General features: G+C 44.4%; 1 protein-coding gene across 9 annotated transcripts in view; it reads right to left on the reverse strand.

The window, feature by feature from the left end:
• Positions 1 to 22648, reverse strand: part of CLPB (ClpB family mitochondrial disaggregase) — a 143882-nt gene that overhangs the window by 100220 nt on the left and 21014 nt on the right. For 4 of the 9 annotated variants that reach the window (XM_055282770.2, XM_055282768.2, XM_063641349.1 and 1 more), the window contains exon 3: positions 10532 to 10618. The exons of 2 other annotated variants lie outside the window; for them this stretch is intronic. In XM_055282770.2, coding sequence (XP_055138745.1) covers positions 10532 to 10618 — 87 coding nt within the window. Of the gene's footprint in view, positions 1 to 10531; positions 10619 to 15422; positions 15530 to 17441; positions 17495 to 22648 lie in introns of those variants that run through there. 3 more of the 9 variants (XM_055282773.2, XM_063641350.1, XM_055282775.2) reach the window with 2 other exon arrangements.

A 22648-nucleotide genomic window follows, 5' to 3' on the forward strand; every position in this document is an offset into this window, starting at 1 on the left:
CCTTGTAACAACTTGTAATGAGGTACCAGTCCTATTTTATAAATAAGTAAACTAAGGCTTGGCAAGATAATATGAGTTACCCAAATGTACACATTAAATAAACACAGGAACCAAGATTCAAATCCAGGTCTGTCTGAGTCTAAACTTGGTGTACATTCCCCTAAACCACGTTGGCTCTCACCCAACTGACCATCCATTAGTCTGTCTTATTATCCCATAGTTACTAAGCCCTTACTGCATAGTACCAGGAACAGTGATATTTTCAGATGGCAGTTAAAGCAAAGCAGGTCATAGCAGCTAGCTGGGATAAGAAGGAGTCTGTTTGAGATAGACAAGGATAAAAATCAGTGGTGAACCCAGACAGAGGTGATATAATTAGGGGCAAGGCTCGAGGAAGGCATGGCACGTTAAGCAGATGGCCAAGGAATCAAGATCACCCACAACAGGGTTTCCAAGATAATCCCAATTTCACATCCTCAGCGTAGTTCTAAATATACTTCCACATCTTTCAATTTGTGGTTCATAATATATGATCACCAAACCTAAGGCCAGTGTGGTCAGGCCCTAGACGTTAGGACTTATTACAGTATGGACCCAGACTAGGCTCTCTCTAGGCAAATGATCCAGAACAGTATGATGGGGCTGGCATATCTCTTGGACTCAGGTGAAAATAACAACAAAAACAAAAAACAATATTAATAACAGCAGCAGATACCTACTTATGCACTACACTAAGTAGTTTTATGTGCATTTTAATCTTTGCAACCACCTTATGCTGAGATAGGTGCCATTATTATTCCCATTTTGCAGATGGGGAAACTAAGAACTATAAGAGGCACAGCAAGGTCTTCAACTCAGGCAGTTTCACTCCAGAGTCCCTATTCTTCACTACCATAGTATACATAAGTAGACTGGATGCTCCCCAAAGCAGGGGCTGTGCCTTGACTATTTCCATCTCCTCACACATAGGGCCTATACAGGGCAGTAAATATTTGCTGAATCAATTCACTTCTGGGGCCTGATGTTGCACAGCGGACAACATATTGGGTTTTTAGTCAGCTTCTAGACTTTACTTTTAGTGTTGCTAAATTTTTCACGTTGGGTTATACAGTTGGTTTTTAATTGTTGACCCATATACTTATCCCTGTTAGTTTTTATCAACACAGATTTAACCATTACTGTAGCCCACTGAGGTTTTATTTAATGTCCCCTATTTTTTCACCCAATATATTAGTACCTCCTCAAGCTTCATTAACTCTGTTGGCATTTATCAATGACCTCAGTGAAATCAGTGATATAAAACACTGAACAGGACAGAGCCCCATGGCTCACCACTCAAGCCTGCTCTCTAGTCTGATGTCCATTCATACATAAACAATGAACCAGGTCATTTACATTTATTAGTCTGACTATACTATTTTTTACATAATTTTACTCATATAGATGTCATTAGAGACATCCAAATATCTTACTGAAAGCCTGAAACACCCATCGTATCTACTGCCGACCCCTGGCCCACCAGCCTGGTAGCTCTGTTAAAATAAGCAGCTTACGGTACAGCTGTTTTTAAAGAAGTCTCTTAAAGAAGAGGTATAGAACTAGACCATCTCACAGTTCCTAGAGATGGAACACCCTCCCCCAAGCAGCTGAACTGAATGAACACTGGATGCTTTCCTATCCCCAACTGCCATTCTCCATAATGAACACTGGATGCTCTCCTATCCCCAACTGCCACTCTCCATGAAGACAGCACTGAACACAGAACCCCAGGACAGAACAGAGCATTGGGCCCAGGAAGTATACCCTGAGACTGTCACGTTAGGCAAATGAGCTGGCACTGATTTCCAGGGAGCAGCGTCTTGAGTTGCCTGAGGTTGAGGCATGTGTCTGCCAAACTACGAGTGCATGCTGGAATTGGAATATCATTACCACAAAACAGGATTATCTTGAGCAACGATTCCAAATGGGATTAGAAATGACTCTTTGTTACTCAGAGATAATCGGCCATAGCAGTAGGGGTGGGAGAAACGTCAAGCCCAGCACACTTCTCTGGGGGCACGGTGCTGCGGTGCTGGCATTCTGGGCACTTGGCCAGCAACCTCACCCACCCTTCCTTGCTGGGGAATACTGGGTACTGTCCTGCACTGGGCAGGTGGCCACCTATAACAAAAGCCAGCCTATATCAAGGTACCCTGCTCAGGGGTCCCATGTTCTTGGGTTCCCTGCTGGTTGCTTCTACTAGCACATCTCTACTTTCCCTTTGTGAGCCTATGCTCACAATGGTCCTTCTGCAAATGCTCTCCCCCTACTCCCTATGTTACCAATCAAATCCTGCCCATCTTTCAAGGCCTGACTCCTCTGAAAGGGCCTCTTTTCATGATGCTGGCTCTACACAACATCATCTCCTCCACAGCACTCTATGGGTTCTTCTCTGTGGCACTGAACACATTCTGCCTCATTCTCCAAAGCGGGACTTTTATCCCTTTTCTGAGTGTCAGCTTTTTGAGAACAAGGAGAGTGGCTTGTCTGTTTTTACAGTTCTCAAAATCCATCTAATACATCATGGGTCATCGAGAAACCCTGATAGAGCTGACTTGACTCCTGGTCCCAGCATCCTTCGGTCCATCCCATGGCCTTGCTCCTTGCCCCTTCCCTCCATAGGCAGTGTAGTCCAGTGCAAAGAGCAAGGGTTTGGGGTTCAGAAAGACCCAGCTTCAAATCCTGGCTCCTTCTTTTACTAACTGGACAATCTTGGACAACTCTGAGCTTCATTTTCCCTATCTGTAAAATAGGAATAATAATCCCTTCCTTTCAAGATTGCCCTGAGGATTACACCCAACATGGGAAGTGCTTGACATGGGCTTGGCACACAGAAAGCACCCAATCAACTATTGCCATCATCATTACTACAGTCAGCAGATCACACAGCACAAAGCCCAGCCTCCTTGGGCAGAAGGTAGCCCTACTCTACAGCACGAAGCCAGACCAAGAATAGGTTAGAAGATGGAAAAGGCTCCGTGCCCCTAAGGCAGGACCGACTTCCATGTGGTTGGTCAGGCTCCCTAAGGACCTACTTTCAAGCACAAGTACACTGGTACTCTACCTGCTCCACGTATAGCTAGCCAGCAAGGAAGGAGAGCCTCCCAGGGAGGCTGCCAGTAGTCTAGCTGCAAGATTAGCATCTGCTCTTCGCTCTAAGAACACCCATGGAGCTGTTGGAGTCCATAAAGGAAAGCCTTTAAAACCTCTTCTGTAGGACAGCAATCTGGCTTAGGCTATCGGTTTTTTAAAGAAAGGGTTTAATGCACCTTGTCCCCTTAGTAAGGCAGAGGGAAAATAAGCAAATGCTAAAAATAAATGACTGCTGTGAGAGGGAATTGAATGGTCTTCAGCCAAGGATGGCAGCACTTTAAAATTAACAAAGCCCAGGTACCACATCCAGGAAGGCCTTGGCAAATGCGTGTTATCCACTCATTAGCTCAGTTCCTCAGGGACCCTGGCCAAGCAGGGAAGGCAGTGCCGGGAACCAGTCCTTCCGACACTGATGAAATGCACTCGGGGAGAAAAGGCAGAAGGAGGGAGGGAGACTCTTGTGGGGAATTTCAAACAGTTCTGATGTGCTTCATGCTCTGCCTTGCAGTTCTCACCTTCTCTGAGGCAAAGGCTTGCAAAAGCCACCACCAAGCCCAAGCAGGATCAAATCAAAATCTCCCCACACCAGCCTACCTTTTCAGGATCTTTGGTTCCTGAAGCACCACAATGGCCTCACTATATAGGTGGTGTCCCTGCATGAGAGTCCAGAGACAAGGAACCCAAGAATAGTGTGGGAGAGGCAAGCTCCCAGTCTGTAACCTCAACTTTCTCCTTGCTGGAATAAAGAATCATATACTTTATGAATTTATACAAGCCCACTGTATACTACTCATAAAGTGAATTTATCACTATTCATCAGTAATTATACTTCATTACATCACTGATAGTATGAATTGACAAATCTTCATTCCCTAATAAAATCAGAATGATATCACTCTAATGTGAGATATCATCAACAATAAGCATTCAAAACATTCCAGGTGACCATTAACAACATGAATTAATTTTGATACTACTAATACAAAGTCAGTATGCCACTGGTCACAATTAATAATGAAAATTAGAGAGGGATGACAGCTTTTTAAAAAGTTTTTAAAGTCAGTTTACTGAAGCATCATTTACACAGTAAAATTCATCCTTTTTAAGATATATAATTTGATGAATTTTGATAATTATATACACTCATGTAACCAACATGATAATCAAGATACAGAATATTTCTCCATCATCCCAAAAAGTTCCTTTATATTCTCCTCCCATTCCCAAAAACTGGCAACCACCAATCTGATTTCTGCCCCTAAAGTTCTGTCTTCTCCAGAATGTCATATACATGGAATTACAGAGTAGGTAGCTTTTTGTGTTGGTTTTAGCTTAGCATGCTGCTTTTGTTGTCGTTGTTTGTTTGGCTGTTTTTACCATATGGATGTACCACAATTTGTTTGTCCATTCACCAGTTGATGGACATTTTCATTATTTCTAGTTTTTGGTGGTCATGAATAAAGTGCTATAAATATTTACATACAGGTGTTTTTGCAGATGTACGTTTTTATTTCTCTTAGATAAATACCTAGGAGTTGCTATCGCTGTGTGATATGTTAAATGTATACTTTACCTTTATGAGAAACTGCCAAAGTGTTTTCCAATGTGGCTATACCATTATGCATTCCTATCAGTGATGTATCAATATTGTTCTGTATCCTTGTCAGCCCTTAGTATTGTCAGTTTTCCTAAATTTTAGCTACTGTGGTTGGTATGTAGTGGTATCTCATTGTGACTTGGATTTGCGCTGAGTATGTTTTTCATGTGCTTATTTGCCACCTATCTCTTTTTTGATGAAGCATCTGCTCAAATATTTTGCCCATTTAAAAAAATTAGATTTTTTATTATTATGGATTTGTAAGACTTCTTTATATGTTCTGGGTACTATTGCTTTATAAGATACATGTTTTGATGGCTTCTTTTTTATGAATTAGAAATTATAAGAATCTAAGTCACAGAATTTTTCTTCTAAACCACTATCCTCTGCACACATACTCTAATTAAGGGACGAGGAATGACTTAAACTTCCAATTTACAAACATCTTAGTGCTGCTGGAACAGAGGGCCAAGAAGTACTTAAAACCTGCTAAAACTCATGAGACTATTTTTATCTCCATTGCAAGCACCTAACAATACTAGAGCTTTAAGGAAAGCTACATCTGGAGAAATGACTGTCCTATGAACAGCTTTTGGCCCCCCAGGCTCCGCACCTCCCAAAGCCCTGTTCTGGTCCGCCAGACTTCTGGAATGGTCAACAGTCGTCACACTCCATTGCTGGCCATTGTTCACTGGGAAAGGTAGGAGGCTCCCAATCCATCCCTCAGTGGAAGAGCAAATAGTGGGGCCTGTGGCTGCTTGGACATCAAAGTTGAGCAAACAGACCTGGCAGGCCCTGCCTCTCCGCCTACATATCCTGCAAATGCCATCTGAAGGAGCTTCCCCAAGGGGGTCATGACTTTCAGCTTGTCATAGCACACATCAAAGTTTGCACCACACACGAACAGGGTGCATGGGTTCGAATCAAGTCGCCCGAGAGCGGATACTCAGCCATTGTGTCCAGTTTTAATCCTGTGTTTTCCCAAGTAATTAAGCCTTCTTGCTTATGAACTTGTGACTAAGTAAAGCATCACCGAGAGGTTGTAACATCAAAGTGCCTTCCACCGTCTGTCCGTGTTTGGTAAAATTGGATTTCTTTCCCTTCTTAAAGAAAAACTAATTGAATTTAGCTGAAGGCTGTGTATATTTGCACAAGCCGGTGAAGGCTATGCCAAGTCACAGTGATCATTCTGGGACCCTGTGGCTTAGCCTTTAGCTGGACTGGGTCAGAGTGCAATATAGAATGAAACACCCAGACTCAGGCTAAACAAGTGCCTTGTGGCATGAGGCTTATAGAGGGCTCACTGTGGAGAAGGGGCGAGACCCCAATGACTGTTCCTTGAGTCAATACTATACCCAAGCTGTTACTAGGGCTGGCAAAAGGATTGTCCTAGTAGAATGTTGGTAAAGCTTTGGCAGCACGGCTACTGAAGACAATGGCCATCACATTACTCAAGTCCTTGATGTCGGCAGTCCAAGTAAGCTTCTTAAGGCAAAAGCTGTGACTGCTTATTCTCTGAATCCCTGATAGCCTAGCACATTAGCTCCTGACACCACAGAGTTTTTAAATATGTTTGCTGGATATACATAATGATAATATATATTTTACATATATAAAAATATAAATATATACATAATATACAAAGATATAACTCTCTGTATCCCTTTTTTGCCCTATCAGGAAACTTCAATCTAAATTAATACTCAATTTCCCTAATTACTTAATTTACAGTAAATACAGCATGGTCCCATTCATGTTAAATTTGTACATAAACATGTATATAACAATCAATTTCTAGATAAAGAGAATTCAGGTGACTACTATTTTATATATGATTTTTACAAAAATAATAAATCTATTTTCAGAAAAGAGAATCTCTGGTTCAATCTTTATACAATTATCTCTCCTTTAACCAATATGATTTCTGATCTTGATCCAGTTTTCCCTCTCCTGTGTATATTTATATTTGTATTTTAAGTCACTTCAAACTCTTTTTGGAAATAAAAGGAGAAAATAAATTATAAATTAAATTATTGTGCATATTTTTAAAGTGTAGTTCTATAGCACTGTTATTTCCTACTCAAAACTAAATAAAATGTACATACAGATCTAGAAATTCATAAGACGTTAAGCTCCTTAAAGATAGAGACTATTGTATTCTATATCCCTACAGACTTAACATATTATTAGGCAGCATTAGGGTGAAATGATTGGGCTACTCTGAGGATCTCTCTCTTGAGTTTGTGGCTGCCTACATCCTAAAGGAGGTGAAGGAGGTGAAAGTTCTCTGCTTTCAGCCTTGAATCAAGGGTGTTCCCCCTCTATCTTCCCTTCATCGAAATCTAATTCAAAGGTGGTAGCATTTCAGGCCTGACCAATATGATTCTGGAAGGATTTGGAGATTGATTATATGAAAATCAGTATATTTCTGATAAGGAAAAACTTACTGGCATATTATGCTGGTATGGATATGATAATCCTCCAAGACTACTCATACGGCACCTTAATAATGATGCCTACTCACCCTGACCAATGTACTCCTGGTACTCCCTTTTTAACAAGTTCTACTTTTCCTTTTTCCCATGGCACTTATCTTCTAATATATTAAATAGTTTACGTATCCATTATACTCATTGTTTATTGTCTATCCACACCTTTCTCTACCAAAGGACCACAACTAATACAGAAATAAGCTCTATGTGGGCAGGGATCTTTGTTTTTCATCAACTTTATTTCAAGTACATAGAACAGTACCTGGCAAACAGTAGGGACCAAAAAAAATTCTATGATATGAATACATAAATCCAACCCAAGAGTGTGCTATTTTCAGTAAAGATCTGTCCTCCCTGGATAGTGGAAGGAAGAGAAGGTCACAAAATGGATACTTAATTAGTCCTAGGAACCAAAGCAAGTAAATATAAGCCAACACTCTCACTTTGCTCAACAAGCATCACTGATTTGCTAACAGCTCTGGATAAAGACAGAGCAATCAGTTAAGCCAACAACTCATTAGATTCAAAGAGATGTGTCCCCAAAAGCACATCTACTAGCCATCTAATCACTAATTGACAGTATTTTTAGGCATTGTGTTGTTTCCTATTCAGTCTCAATCTTGAAAATCCTACACACAGAAGGGAACACACCTCTCCACCTCTCCTTCTTTAGCACCACTGGCTATTTCTTGCAGAGGGAAACAGCTACAAGCTGGGGGAAAAGACTGGTGCATGTGGTGAAGTACGAGTGGTGTAGAATAACACGTGTGTTTGTGTACAGAGATCTAATGGGGACATCAGGGACTAACAACCACCATTTATAACCTGTAGTACATACATTACCTTATTTGATTCTCAAAAGAATATGGTGAGGATCTATTATGCTGCCACATTGAGTCCCCTCACATCCTTTGCTTCGAGAGTATCCCATACACACTGCTCTGAAATCACTGATCATACTATACTATGTCTTTTTACCTGCATTTGTTTTCCCCATTAGACTGCAAACTCCCCAAGGTCTCGGATTCTGCAAACACTAGCACAGGGTCTGGCTCAAGGCATATATTTACCTAATGTTCATAGAAATAATTAATTTCTGATGAAGAAACAGGCTGTCCATGGAGTTCTGAAATTCAATTAAGGCTTGGAACCAGGACTGGACTCTAGGTCTCTCAACTACGAAGCCTATTTATATCAATTTTGTTTTAAAGAATAAGTGCACCAGACATGGTGGCTCACGCCTGTAATCCCAGCACTTTGGGAGGCCAAGGCAGGTGGATCACAAGGTCAGGAGATTGATACCATTCTGGCCAACATAGTGAAACCCCATCTCTACTAAAAATACAAAAAAATTAGCTGGGTGTGGTGGTGTACGCCTGTAGTCCCAGCTACTCGGGAGGCTGAGGCAGCAGAATTGCTTGAACCCGGGAGGCGGAGGTTGTAGTGATCCGAGATCGCACCACTGCACTCCAGCCTGGCAACAGAGTGAGACTCCGTCTCAAAAAAAAAAAAAAAAGAAAAAGAATAGGTGCTTGGAGCTAAAGAGAGCAAATCAGGAAACCGAGTGACTGAGAACAAGTCCACAACAAAGGAGCAGAGAAGAGAGACCCATCTCATGTACAGCTAAGTCTCTCAGTCAGTCTGAGGCAGTACCACCTCTATATTAAAAAATCCCAGTTACATTTGTTCTTTCACATTTATAATCCTTTCACAGGTGGCCAGTACCCCTTAAACACCTACTTGCAGAAAGAATTGAAATTGGTACCTCCAAATATCAATGTCAATGGCTGTTACTAAAGTGCCCAGCCTGCTTTCTTTGAAAGTATCCCTTTTTGGGCTGGGCGCGGTGGCTCACGCTTGTAATCCCAGCACTTTGGGAGGCCGAGGCAGGCGGATCATGAGGTCAGGAGATCGAGACCATGGTGAAACCCCGTCTCTACTAAAAATACAAAAAATTAGCTGGGCGTGGTGGCGGGCGCCTGTAGTCCCAGCTAATCGGAGAGGCTGAGGCAGGAGAATGGCGTGAACCCAGGAGGCAGAGCTTGCAGTGAGCCGAGATCACACCACTGCACTCCAGCCTGGGTGACAGAGCGAGACTCTGTCTCAAAAAAAAAAAAAAAAAAAAAAAAAGAAAGTATCCCTTTTTGCTCTTAATTCTTTCGCACAATCATAGCTAGAGCAAATGTGTACTTCATCCCAGCACTTCCAGAATTATACAGACTCCAAGGCAGAAATCAGAACAGACTGAAATGGAAAGGCAGCATCAGCACTAGGCTGGTATCTGGCATCGGGAGGTAGCAGTGAGATAAAGTAAAAAACACAGATCATGGCTGGGCACAGTGGCTCATGCCTGTAATCCCAACACTTTGGTAGGCTGAGGGTGCAGGAGCACTTTGAGGCCAGGAGTTCAACACCAACCTGGGTAGCACAGTGAGACCCCTATCTTTAAAAAAAAATAGCCCAGTGTGATGGTGCATACCTGTAGTCCCAGCTACTCAGGAGGGTGAGGTGGGTGGATCACTTGAACCCAGGAGGCCGGGGCTGCAGCGAGCCATAGATCGTGCCACTCCACTCCAGCCTGGGTGACGAAGCAAGACTGTATCTCAAAAAAACCCCAAAACCCAAAAACACAGACCTTTCAGGCAGCCAGACCAGGTTCTAAATCCGTCCATGTGACACAAATAAATCACTTTATCTCTTTGGGTTTCAGTTTTCTGAGCTACAAAATGAGCATAATATATATTTTGTGGAGTGATTGTGAGAATTAGATAACTCGCTACACAAAGTAAACTATTTCAATCTTTATACAATAGCTACAACTCTGATAGGATGGAGGAGGGGGCAGGAAAATAGCACAGCCTCCAATGGGAGGGAAAGAAGTCCCCCATCTTTCTTAGTTTCCATCAGAACCTCCAAAGAAAAAGCCCTTGGAGGAGCACTCACTGGGGACAGTAACTGCAGACTTCTCAAGATCAACAGACGGTAGGTAACAGAATATGACAATAACTTGCACCTATACACACAACCACTTACAACAGGCTTCCAAACATTTGGTTGCTACAATAATGCAAATGACTTGCCTAAGGTCACAAAGCCAATGACTGAGGGAGCTGGGATTCAAGCCTACATCTTTCTGGTCCACTGCTACTATACAGTCCAAAGCACCAGGTGAAGTCCAGTACCTCAGTCTGAATCTATCTTCCTGCCGCTGAAAAAGACAGCAGGGGGGCACACCAGGTGTGAGAGTGCTCAGGAGCACAGTCTGCAGAGATCTGCCTAAAGGAGCCCCTTGTGGAAGGAGGTCTCTCACCTGTTGTTTCGGTTGATGGCTGCCACCATGAGTGCTGTCCAGCCAAGTCTGTGCTTTGCATTGACATCTGCACCTTCTGACAACAGCCTAAAACAAGACAGAGGAATATTTTCAGTGTATGGCTTATCATGGATGTAAAAGTAGAAACAACCATAGAAGAAATGACACAGTCAACAAACAGAGGCTGAATGAGTCAGGAAATAGAGGCCTTTGAGGACTACATTCCCAATCTCAGCTCCTCTGGCCATTCTGTCCCATCAAGGCTTCCCCTACCTCTCTCCTTCCCTTAAATCAGTCTGTCCCCCTTGCTATCTTCCAAACCCTTTGAGAAAAGAATGGCGCCTCCCTATCTTAATACTCTGACACTCTCACTCCCTTGGTCCAGAATGCTGTCTCCCTGCTCCTTTGCCTATTTGAATTCTCCTCTCATGGTATTTAATACAATTCTTGTGGCTTGTGGACTCCTGAGAAGGAAGCCTTCCTTAACTCATCCAATCCACAGCTCTTCCTTCCTTAATTTCCCAATGCTAGGAACAGAATGCCTGATGACATGTCTTATCTAGGTAGTTCTCAGTTCACAAAATGATCATATTCCTCAAGTTTATCTGTATTGTGGTTGTTTGGAAATTGAAAATCCTTCAACCCAACGAAAGATGGATACAATAGATTAGGTTCCTAGGAGAGTCCACGCAGACCCTACCAGAATCTATATGCCAGCGCCTAACACATTGTAGAAGCTCAATAATTGTTAAATAAATTAACAAACCAGAATTTAAAGTATCCCACTAAAAGTCTGAATTTTTGCTCCCAGGACAGGAGGACCAACAATGTAGGGGTGGGTAAATCGAATGAACTCTTACTGAGCACCTTTTACAAGCAGGAACTACCCCAGGTGCTTTACATTCATGATTCCATGTACTCTTGAAACCACCTAAGGAGCTAAGAGTAATCGCCTCTTTGCAGGGATAAGGTAACAGGCTCACTGAGGTGAAATGACTTGCTTAAGGTCACACAGCTAGTTAAGGGGCAGTGCAGTGACTGGTTGGCAGTGACCCTACAGCCAGGCTCCTTCTCACCTCACCACCCTTCCTCCAGACAGAACCTGGCTCTAGATAACATGAAAGACAAACACTACACTGATGTCAGTGAATCGGTATGACATGCACTTGGTCCCCTGCTAGATTCTGGATGAGGGTGAGGAGAAGACATGGCTCAAGACAGCATATCAAAGAACACAGTGCCAAGAAAGGGAGGAGGGGTTTGGGAAGCTAGGAGGCTGTTTTTCAGTGGGTTCTAGCCAAAGGGCAGAGAGTCCAAAGGCTTGGGTTTGAGTCCTAGCACCATTCTTGTGTCACAATCTATAGTAAATGTCCCTACAGACCAAGTCAAATAAAATCTCTGTGTTGCAGATGTTAGCAGGTAACTAAGGCTTGAGAGGATGACGAGAAACATCATGTACTAAGGCTTCTCTCAAATACTTTCAAAGGCACTGTCAAAGCCCAAGGCCGAGACAGACCACAGAACTGCACATCTCATGAGAGCTATGAATGGGACTATGGGTTGCAGGTGCATTACAACGAAACTTAACCCAGTCTCAGTGGCCAAAAAGGCCTCTCTGAGGAGGTGCTGATAAAGGGGAACTGGCCAAACAAAAGGGGGTGAGGGAGGGGAAGGAGTGTTCCAGGTAGAGGCAGTACTCTTCACCTGGAGCAGGCACGGGGTACATGAGACCCCCTAAGAGGTCTGGTATGACTGGGGTACAACATGTGAGGCGAGAGTATTAAGAGAGGTTAGGAAACCTTCCTTTCTTACCTCTAGTTTGGAGGATTTATTCTGGTGAAGGTCTCTTACTATATTTAATGTTAAACTTCTTTTATGCAGAAACAATTTTCTATGGCCAAGAATGTTAAAGAAGCTAAGAACCCTGTCTAATTTACAAAATCTCTTCTCCTTGTTTAGCAGGCCATGTGATATGGTAGAGAGCGCATGGTTCTGATCCTAACTATGATCCTGATGGGATGGCCTCGCTTCTCTGACCCTCAGTCCAAAAGGCTAGAAAATCAGGATAGGCTGAAGAAAATCAGAGGCTTCTGGGGGAACAAATTTGAATTGTGTCTTGAAGAAGGGGAAGAGTTTAGAGAAGCAGAAGGAAGTGCACGTCAATCAAGGCAAGAAACAGGATATGACTGCGAAGCAGGAAAGGAACATTCAGAGACCATCAGGCAGCTCCATCTGAGTGACAGTTCACAGCAGAGAAACAGACAGCTGCTGAGGCATGCAGAGCCAACACAAGGCCTTGAATGTCAGACTAGGAGGCTAAGGCAGTAGGCATAAACCTTTCTGAGCTATGGGCTCTTTTGTGACTACGATCGAATTTCTTCCAGAAAAGCTCATAAGAGCATACACTCTCAAAAACATTTTTTTCACATATAATGATCAGGTGTTCGCAGCCCCCATGAAATCAGTAATGGACCCTAGGATAAAAGCTCAGTCTAAAGGTTTGACAGATTCCTGGCGTGCACGCTACTGTCCTGCGCTCCCATGTCTAAGAGGGATATCACACATCTCTCCCAGCAGCTCTCACTGTGGAGCCTTTGAAAGAGCCTCAGAATCCTCTTCAAGGCCGGGCGCGGTGGCTCACACTTGTAATCCCAGCACTTTAGGAGGCCAAGGCAGGTGGATCATGAGGTCAGGAGATCGAGACCATCCTGGCTAACACGGTGAAATCCCGTCTCTACTAAAAATACAAAAAATTAGCCGGGCGTGGTGGCGGGCGCCTGTAGTCCCAGCTACTCGGAGAGGCTGGGGCAGGAGAATGGCGTGAACCCGGGAGGCGGAGCTTGCAGTGAGCCGAGATTGCGCCACTGCACTCCAGCCTGGGCGACAGAGACAGACTCCGTCTCAAAAAAAAAAAAAAAAAAAAAAAAAAAATTAGCCGGGCGTGGTGGCAGGCACCTGTAGTCCCAGCTACTCAGGAGGCTGAGGCAGGAGAATGGTGTGAACCTGGGAGGCGGAGCTTGCAGTGAGCTGAGATCACGCCACTGCACTCCAGCCCGGGTGATAGAGTGAGACTGTCTCAAAAAAAAAAAAAAAAGAATCTTCTTCAAAATACGTTCCAATCAGCCACCATCAATCCACTGAAGTTAGCAACAGAGAGAAAACCTACTTGCCCTTCCTTAGCTTCCCACCAAAGGCAGTGAGGTTGTCATTCAAGGTTTTGGGGCAAAAGAAATTATAAAATTAACCTAACCACTAAGCAGGCTGAATTTAAAGGGCAGAGGGTACAAAATGGGGATACGAAGACCAGTTTGGAGGCATAATACGACCTTGAGAGAGGAGCTTGGGCAGAAAAATGAGAAAGGAGGGTGTAGCTAGGATAAACTCGGAGTGACCAAAATCCGTCATGCCTCCAAAGGAACAATGACCCATGTTCCCCTGCCTGGACCCTGAAAATTGTGGAAGCAGCACTGCTCTAGAGGTACGGCTGAAGAAAGAAGATTGAAATGCCTCCTCCTACTGCCCCTGAAGGGCTGAGTGCAGTCTAATAAAAAAAGAAATGGATGAATAAAGGGCATTGGAGTAAGTCAGACCTTGATTTGAATTCTGATTCAGCTAGATAACTCCAAGCAAATCAAGGCTAATTTTCAGTCTTCTGACCTCTAGGATAATATCTCTAAGTTGCAAGATCCCAGCCTCAGCATATAGCAGGTATTCAATACAGACCCTACTATCCTATCTCACTTCCATCATTTTGATGGAACAAAGTGTTGCACTCTCAAGCTGGTAGTGGCAGGTTGGCCAATACCCAGGGATTCTAAGATGTGATCACACAGGATGACCTGGATAATTCAGCAAGGCTGGCTCTAGGCACTTTGTTCATTCATTCAGCAAACATGTGCACACACCCACTCTGTGCCCAGCCTCTTGCTGGCTACTGGGGAGTAGACAGAGAGAGAGGTTCTTGCTTTCCAAGACCTGATCTATCTCTACCAGGCAAGATCTATCTCTTCTTTTCCTTCCCTCCTTCCTTCTTTTATAAATACATATGCATGGGTGTGTGTAGGTACGTGTGTGTCTATGTGTATAAAATCCTGCTTACAACTTTTTTCACAGGAAATTCTGTTTTAAGTATGCTCATATTGCTAAGTATGCAATAACTCCATTGTTTTTAACTGTTGCATAACTCCCCATGGGGTGTGTCCACATTTTCTTTCTCTGCTCTCCCAGGCATATCCGCCCGGGGAGCCTCTAAAACCATGCTCACAGAACATCCTCTCCTATGTCCCCTTTTGGACCTATGTGAGCATTTCCCTGTGGCATGTACTTGGAGTGAGATCACTGGGTCCTAGAGTATGTGCACAGTTAATTTGACTAAATAGTGCCAAGGTCCTCTTCTGAATAGCTGCCCCATTGATCCTTCCACAAGCAGGACAGAGGTGTGCCTGTGCATCCCTCTTCCTGTCAACACTTGGCCATAGCCAGCTTTCCAATCATTGCCAGTCTAATGGGTGGGTGTAAAGGGCTATTATATTATTGTTTTATTTTGCATGTCTCTGATCACTAACAATTTTGAGCTATTTGTTACATGCATGTTTGCATTTTGGGATTTTCTCTTCTGTACATTGCAGGGTTTTCTATTTTAAGAGAAAGAACTGCTGGAAGAGGAACTTCTCTAAACCTGCTATCATTTCAATGAAAGAACATACGGGAAAGTCAGGAGACCTGCGTTCTAGCTCTAGCTCTGCCACCTACTATTCTAACGTCCTAAAGGAAGGCACATCATCTGGCTAAGCTTTGTCTCTTCATAGGTCCAATGAGGATCACAATCCTCCCAGTGTCACAGGAGTTTTAGGAGGCAGCACTGAAATATGAAAGAAAGGGCTCTACAAACCTGAGGGGCCATTCAGAGGGGGAAATCTTGGTGTTCTTCAGTGAGACTCCAGCTTTCAGCCCTGCCCAGCTTCTTGACTGAGCATCATTCTTTGCAGTCTCTTGGGGCTGAGGTGTAATAGAAAAAAAGCAATGACCCTGGAGTCCAAAGGCTGGAGTTCAGATTCTAGCTCTGTCACTTACTAGCTGTGAAATGGAAGATATTAATCCCTCTTGTGCAAGGTGGTCATAAGGATTAAAACAGAACTTCGTAAGGAGTGGTGGCACCTGGTAGATCAAGAAAAGGACCGGGCTGGGTGCAGTGGCTCATGCCTGTAATCCCAACACTTTGGGAGGCCAAGGTGAGTGGATCATGAGGTCAGGAGATCGAGACCATCCTGGCTAACACAGTGAAACCCTGTCTCTACTAAAAATACAAAAAATTAGCCAGGCGTGGTGGCACACACCTGTAATCCCAGCTACTTGGGAGGCTGAGGCAGGAGAATCGCTTGAACCCAGGAGGTGGAGGTTGCAGTGAGCCAAGATTGCGCCACTGCACTCCAGCCCGGGTGACAGGGCAAGACTCTGTCTCAAAAAAAAAGAAAAGACCACAAGAGAACCCAACCACAAATAACTCCGAAAGAGCTGGGTAGGCCCCTGCCCTGCCTCCCCTCAGTGCAGAGCAGCCCAGAAAGTTGGGATTTTACAAACCAGGTCTCCTGCATTTCACTGTGTTGCTTTGCAAGTGAATGCACAGTGGGCAGTCATTTCAAAGTCCTGGGCCAGCTAGGGGGCAGGCTGCCCGCTGAGAGCAGCTGAAAGGGCCTTTGAGGCCTGAGAAAACCACCCTTGCTCTCCCCTGTGATTTTCACCAATGGGCAAAATGTGACAAGTGAATTAATCTCTTTTAAAAAGAGCAATGCTTGTGACAGACTATGGTGTCTCTGAAAAGGTTAGGATTCCATCATCCCTGAGATGATGAGTAGAATGCTTAATGCAGGCTGCCACTCAGGGCAGAACAGCCTGTGTCCAGGGGCTAGGGAGGCAGGGTGGGCATAGTGGGCCTTTCTGGGCTCACGCCAGACTTGTGGAAGGCCCTTCCCTAATGAACTAGGTCTCCTGCTTGGCAGGGCAGCAGTAGGTGACCCCTATCTGGGGATTGCCCAGGGTATTAGACACACAGTAGACCAAATTAGAAGTCCAGAGTTGAAGCCAGGCGTGGTGGTTCACACCTGTAATCCCAGCACTTTGAGAGGCCGAGGCGGACAGATCACCTGAGGTCAGGAGTTCGAGACCAGCCCAGCCAACAAGGCGAAACCCCATCTCTACTAAAAATACAAAAATTAGCCAGGTGTGGTGTCGGGCATCTGTAATCCCAGCTACTCGGGTGGCTGACGTATGAGAATCACTTGAACTCGGGAGGCAGAGGTTGCAGAGGGCTGAGATTATGCTACTGCACTCCAGCCTGGGCAACAGAGAGAGGCTCCACCTCAAAAAAAAAAAAAAAAAAAAAAAGTCCAGAGTTGAATCCAAGCACTTGCACAACTGTCAGGCAGTAGAGTGGGTCAGAAAAATCAGCAGCAAAGATCTCGTTTCAAATCCAGGTTCTGGGGGCCGGACGCGGTGGCTCACACCTGTAATCCCAGCACTTTGGAAAACGGAGGCAGGTGGATTACCTGGGGTTGGGAGTCCGAGATCAGCCTGGCTAACAAGGTGAAACCCTGTCTCTACTAAATATACAAAATTAGCTGGGTGTGGTGGCTCACGCCTGTAATCCCAGCTACTCTGGAGGCCGAGGCAGGAGAAAAGCTTGAAGCCGGGTGGCAGAGGTTGCAGTGAGCCAGGATCATGCCACTGCACTCCAACCTGGGTGACAGTGAGACTCTGTATCAAAAAAAAAAAAAAAAAAAAAAAAAAAAAAAATCCAGGCTCTGGCGGGTGGATCACCTGAGGTCAGGAGTTTGAGACCAGCCTGACCAACATGGTAAAACCCTGTTTCTATTAAAAATATAAAAAATTAGCCTGGCATGGTGGCCGGTACCTGTAATCCAAGCGATTCAGGAGGCTGAAGCAGGAGAATCACTTGAGCCCAGGAGGCAGAGGTTGCAGTAAGCCAAGATCACGCCACTGTACTCCAGGCTGGGCAACAAGAGCAGAACTCCATCTCAAAACAAAACAAAACAAACAAAAAAAAACAAATCCAGGCTCTGTTACTTACTAGGTGAGGAGTGCTGGATGAATGAATGACTTAGCCTCTCTGAATCTCAACTGCTTCCTTCATTTACATGATAGCTCCTGCTCTCTAAGCCTGTTTCTGCATCTGTTAAAAAAATTGGAGAGCACCTCACCAACCCTACTATATATGTCATATAGGGGTGCTATGAAGAGACAGTGAGACAAAATACATAAAAATACTTGGGATGCAATAAAGCACTGTACAAAATAGCATAAGAAGAGCTTATACTATTCTTATCACTTTCCAATTCGTGTTCACTCGATTTTAAAGAAGTGATAGAGTAACTAGGATGATACATTAAAAGGTATACACAGAACTTGGAACATAGTATGTGCTCAGAATTACTGGAGGATAGATAAATGAACTGTCTAAAATTCCCAGGCAAGGGCAGCGGCAGGAAAGGGAAGGTTCCCTAGCCCAAGAGCTGAAGATTACCACAGGAGAAGGACAAATCAGTCGGGAAAAACATAGCCTGCTCCCATCCATCAGTGATCCTGGAGAGTCCAGCAGGCTAAAGACCAAAGAGGTAACAGCTATTACCACTGATTGGGGAAGGGGCAATGAAGCAGTCAAGCTTTCTCTTTCTGCTGTGAGTGCCTCTGTATTGTTTGAAGTTGTGTTGTTTTTATAACAATGACCATACTACTATTCTTCTTTAAAATAAAACTTTCTTAGGAAAAAAAAAATCCTATACTTCAAGAAGCCTTCCCTAAGATGGCCTTGTTGCCACCACAATCCCCTGTGCTAACCCGTATCAATGTAGTTATCATACGGTCCACAGGTCTAACTTCCCCAGTAGGCAGCATGTCCTTCTAGAAACAAGGACTTGCCTTCATCTCTCTGCTCCAGGTGCCTGCCATGGCAGTTGGCACACCACAAAGCTCGGGGTCTGAATGAATGAATGTCTACAGCACTTACCTATATTAACTTCTCACCAATACTTCTGTCTGGTGCTGGAAGTTACCTGTTTTATAACTGTATGCTTGCCTTTTTCAAAGAACTTAGGCTTCTATGTATATGTAGGAGGGTGTGGGTGCAGCTTCTCAGTCTCAGGGCCGAGGACATTTGTGGATAAAGGCCTAGAGGCTAGAGGTCACAAATTCCAGTCATGGTTCTATCACTTACTAGCTATGTGACCACAATAAATGTCTTTGTCGTCCTTACTTTTATCTACAGTAAAAGAAGGAAATTAAGTGAAATTATTTCTGAAGTCCCTACCAGCTCTATAATGTTATAATTCTAAATATGTGCAGCATCAAAATGAAAATTGAGTAGATTCCTAGCAGACACTGCACTCAGCAAGACTTCCAACGAAAAGACAACTCCCCAGGCTCTGTTTGTAGGAGGGAGAGAAAGAGTCCCAGTAAGGGACACAGGGGCAGCTTTGAGTTATTCTGGCTAACTAGCTCTTCTACTCAGAGGAGGGAGGTACCACTTGATTTTTCTTCCTTTCTTTAGGACCAATCAATACAAAGCGGCCACTGAACTTCAATGATGCATTGTTCCAAGTGATTTCCGGATCCTTCACATGAACCAGCCCTCAGCTGCAGATGGGGAGGGGCTGAAGGGTAGGGAGCCCTATCCCACCTGCATCAGAGGCCTGGAAGCACTGAGCCATGCAGACCCAATCATGATTGCTATCTGGGCAACAGGGCCCTGGCTGGAGCCTCACAGAAGGCCCTGTTTACAGTAATAACAGCACCAGGCCCTGCTGTCTGAGCAGAGGCAAGGTGCCTGGGGCCAGAATCCCCAGGCAGCCTCCATCTGTGCCTTATCTACTCTGCCAGCCAGGGCTGGGAGGAGCAGGGCAAGGGAGTAAAGGCTGCTTACAGACCCCTCAAGCTTGGGACAGCAGACTTCAGGCAGGGTCTTGATGCTTCAACTCCATAGACAAGGCCTCTCCAGCAACTTCTGCATTTGCTACTTGAACTCAGCACCCTTCTCCAAGGCCTAGCTTGGGGACCCTTCCATGAGGAAGCTCTCCAGATGCTCTCACTTCCAGTGAGATGGCCCACCAAGCATTCTTTCATGCCTGGAGAACTCCAAGGGAGTGAGGGTAGTGATGGAGGGGAGAGGCTGGCAGGTATGCAGTACCTACCACAAATGCAAGTGTACTGTGGAATGTGTCTGCATGTTTCATAACTGGCTATTTCCTATCTCAGAAAACTTTAAAATTTCTGAACTTAAAGAATGATCTGCAGAGATTAATCAGTCCAAATCTTCCTTTTACACACATAGATAGGGAGGCTCAGAAAGCATCCCCTTTGGAAAAGACTGATCTATATATGAGCCTGCCTCTGTCTGTCTCTTCCAGGCTGTGTGACTGTGGGCAGATCACACTACCCTCACCGAACCTCAGTCATCTTACCCTATCAGCCTGCCAGCCCTACCTAACATGGGTGCTGAGATGACCAAAGGAAATAATGTTTGTGAGGGCACTTACATTTTCCAAATCTTAGTTGCTATTATCACAATTGTTATGTTTGTTGAGGCACACAGTGGAGGAGCTGAATCACAACCTCAGTGAATACTTGCTGGATCAAATGAACAAAGTGTAACACTCGGTGATCATTCTTTGCCCCATCTCTCTTACAGAAACTTGGCCCACATTAAAGTGCTTAGATTATTTTTTAACTTTTTATTTTGAAATAATTTCAAACTTATAGAACAGTTACAAAAATCACACACACACACAAACCCCTTCAAACAGCCTTCATGCCGGGTGCGGTGGCTCAGGCCTGTAATCCCAGCACTTTGGGAGGCCAAGGCAGGCGGATCACCTAAGGTTGGGAGTTCGAGACCAGCCTGACCAACATAGTGAAACCCCGTCACTACTAAAAAATACAAAATTAGCCTGGCATGGTGGCACATGCCTGTAATCCCAGCTACTCGGGAGGCTGAGGCAGGAGAATCGCTTGAACCCAGGAGGCGGAGGTTGCAGTGAGCCAAGATTGCGGCACTGCACTCCAGCTCGGGTGACAGGGCAAGACTCTGTCTCAAAAAAAAAAAAACGAAACAAACAAATAAATAAATAGCCTTCACTCATATCCTGTTTACATTTTGTTTCATTTGCCTTTCTATTCCTTTTCTATTTTTTTGCTGGACTATATGAGAATTAATTTCAGATACTATGCCCCTTTACTCCCAAATACTTCATCGAGCATATACCAGATGCATTGGTACATGCATCTGGTACCTAGTACCAGAGCATTCTCTTACAGAACCACTAACTAATGATGACAAAATTCAGAACATTTAACATTGATATACTATTTTTATCTAATATATAGCCCATATTCAAATTTCTTCAATTATCCCAATATTCATTATAGCAATCTCCCCCTATGATCCAGATGCAAGCCAGGATCAATATCAGGACCAAACACTGCATATGTTTCAATTTCATCTAGGATAGTTCTTCAACCTTTCTTTGATTTTCATGATATTGACATTTTTTGCAGAGTAAGGCTAGTTTGTTTGTAGAATACCCTTCAATGTGGATAACAATTTTTGAGGTACTACTTATTATGCATCCATTCATTCCATAGACTCTTCCTAAGGACTGGTTATTACAGGACTCTGAGCAGGGCACTCAGGGTACTGTGATGAATTCTGTGGTATCCTTGCCTTCAAAGCATTCACTAGACAGCTACACACTGGGCAAACAGCTAAAATACAAGCAAGGACCCTAGAGGAAGGTGCCATGAGAGTACAGGTCAGAGCAAGAGAGCCACAGGGATGACTTCCTAGAGGCAGAGTGTGCCAGAAAGGATGGGCCAGAAGCACAGATTCCCAGAGTGACCTTCTGGGATCCTCTATGGCAAACATCTTTGCTTCCCCAGGCAGTGTGTGCCAAGGCTGAGACTGCATAAAACACGAAAGTCCAACAATACAAGGCCATAAACAGGAGGGAGTGGCCCAAAGCAACTTCATCTGGGTACCCCTGCCCAGAGCTATTAATATATGCATTTCCCAGAGAGTCAGCAGCTGCCGTGGTGAGAAGGAAAGGCGTGTGCAGGACCTGAGGTGTGGGAAAGGGTCATAGGCGCCACCTACTGGCCCCACAGCAGGCCTCCTGGCTGGCTGCCAGGAAACCTGTCACACTACAGCAGTGAGACACAAAAGTGGTTCAAACTTCTCAAACAGTGAAACAGTGTTGGTACTTGAGCCACCTTTTGTGAAGTTCAGGAATCCCACAAAATTTCCAGTAAAGTAGAGACAGTGAAAAGCCAACCATAAAACCTGGCCTCTTCAGGCAAAAGTGTGGCCTTCACTCACTCAACAAAACTGAAGTAACATCTCCAAGCCAGCCTCTGTGCTGGGCATTGACAGACACCGAAATCAATCAGACATGAATCTTGCCTACAAGGAGCTCTTATTCTGAGCTGGAGGAGGGAAAATGAAACAAGCGCACAAATAAGTGCACTAAGTATCACAGGTGCTCAGAGATGTTTACACAGGCTCAGGGAGCACAACTCACTGCCTTGCAAAGCTCTTGAATGATGGAGTTCAAAAGAGCTCACATTTCTTGAGCTGCCTACTACGCAACAGATACTTGACATTTATGATCTCATTTGATCCTCTGAAAGAAGCCCAAGTTTTACAGATTGTAAATGACTGATTAAGATTACAAGGCCAGGCTGGGCACGGTGGTTCACGCCTGTAATCCTAGCACTTTGGGAGGCTGAGGCAGGTGGATCACAAGGTCAGAGGTTGAAGACCAGCCTGACCAACATGGTGAAACCCCATCTCTACTAAAAATACAAAAATTAGCCAGACGTGGCCGGGCATGGTGGCTCACGCCTGTAATCCCAGCACTTTGGGAGGCTAAGGCAGGCGGATCACAAGGTCAGGAGATCGAGACCATCCTGGCTAACACGGTGAAACCCCGTCTCTACTAAAAAAAAAAATACAAAAAATTAGCCGGGCGAGGTGGCGGGTGCCTGTAAGTCCCAGCTACTTGGGAGGCTGAGGCAGGAGAATGGTGTGAACCCCGAGGGTCGGCGCCTGCA

Source organism: Symphalangus syndactylus, chromosome 6, assembly GCF_028878055.3.
Source record: "Symphalangus syndactylus isolate Jambi chromosome 6, NHGRI_mSymSyn1-v2.1_pri, whole genome shotgun sequence".
Taxonomy (NCBI): Eukaryota; Metazoa; Chordata; class Mammalia; order Primates; family Hylobatidae; genus Symphalangus; species Symphalangus syndactylus.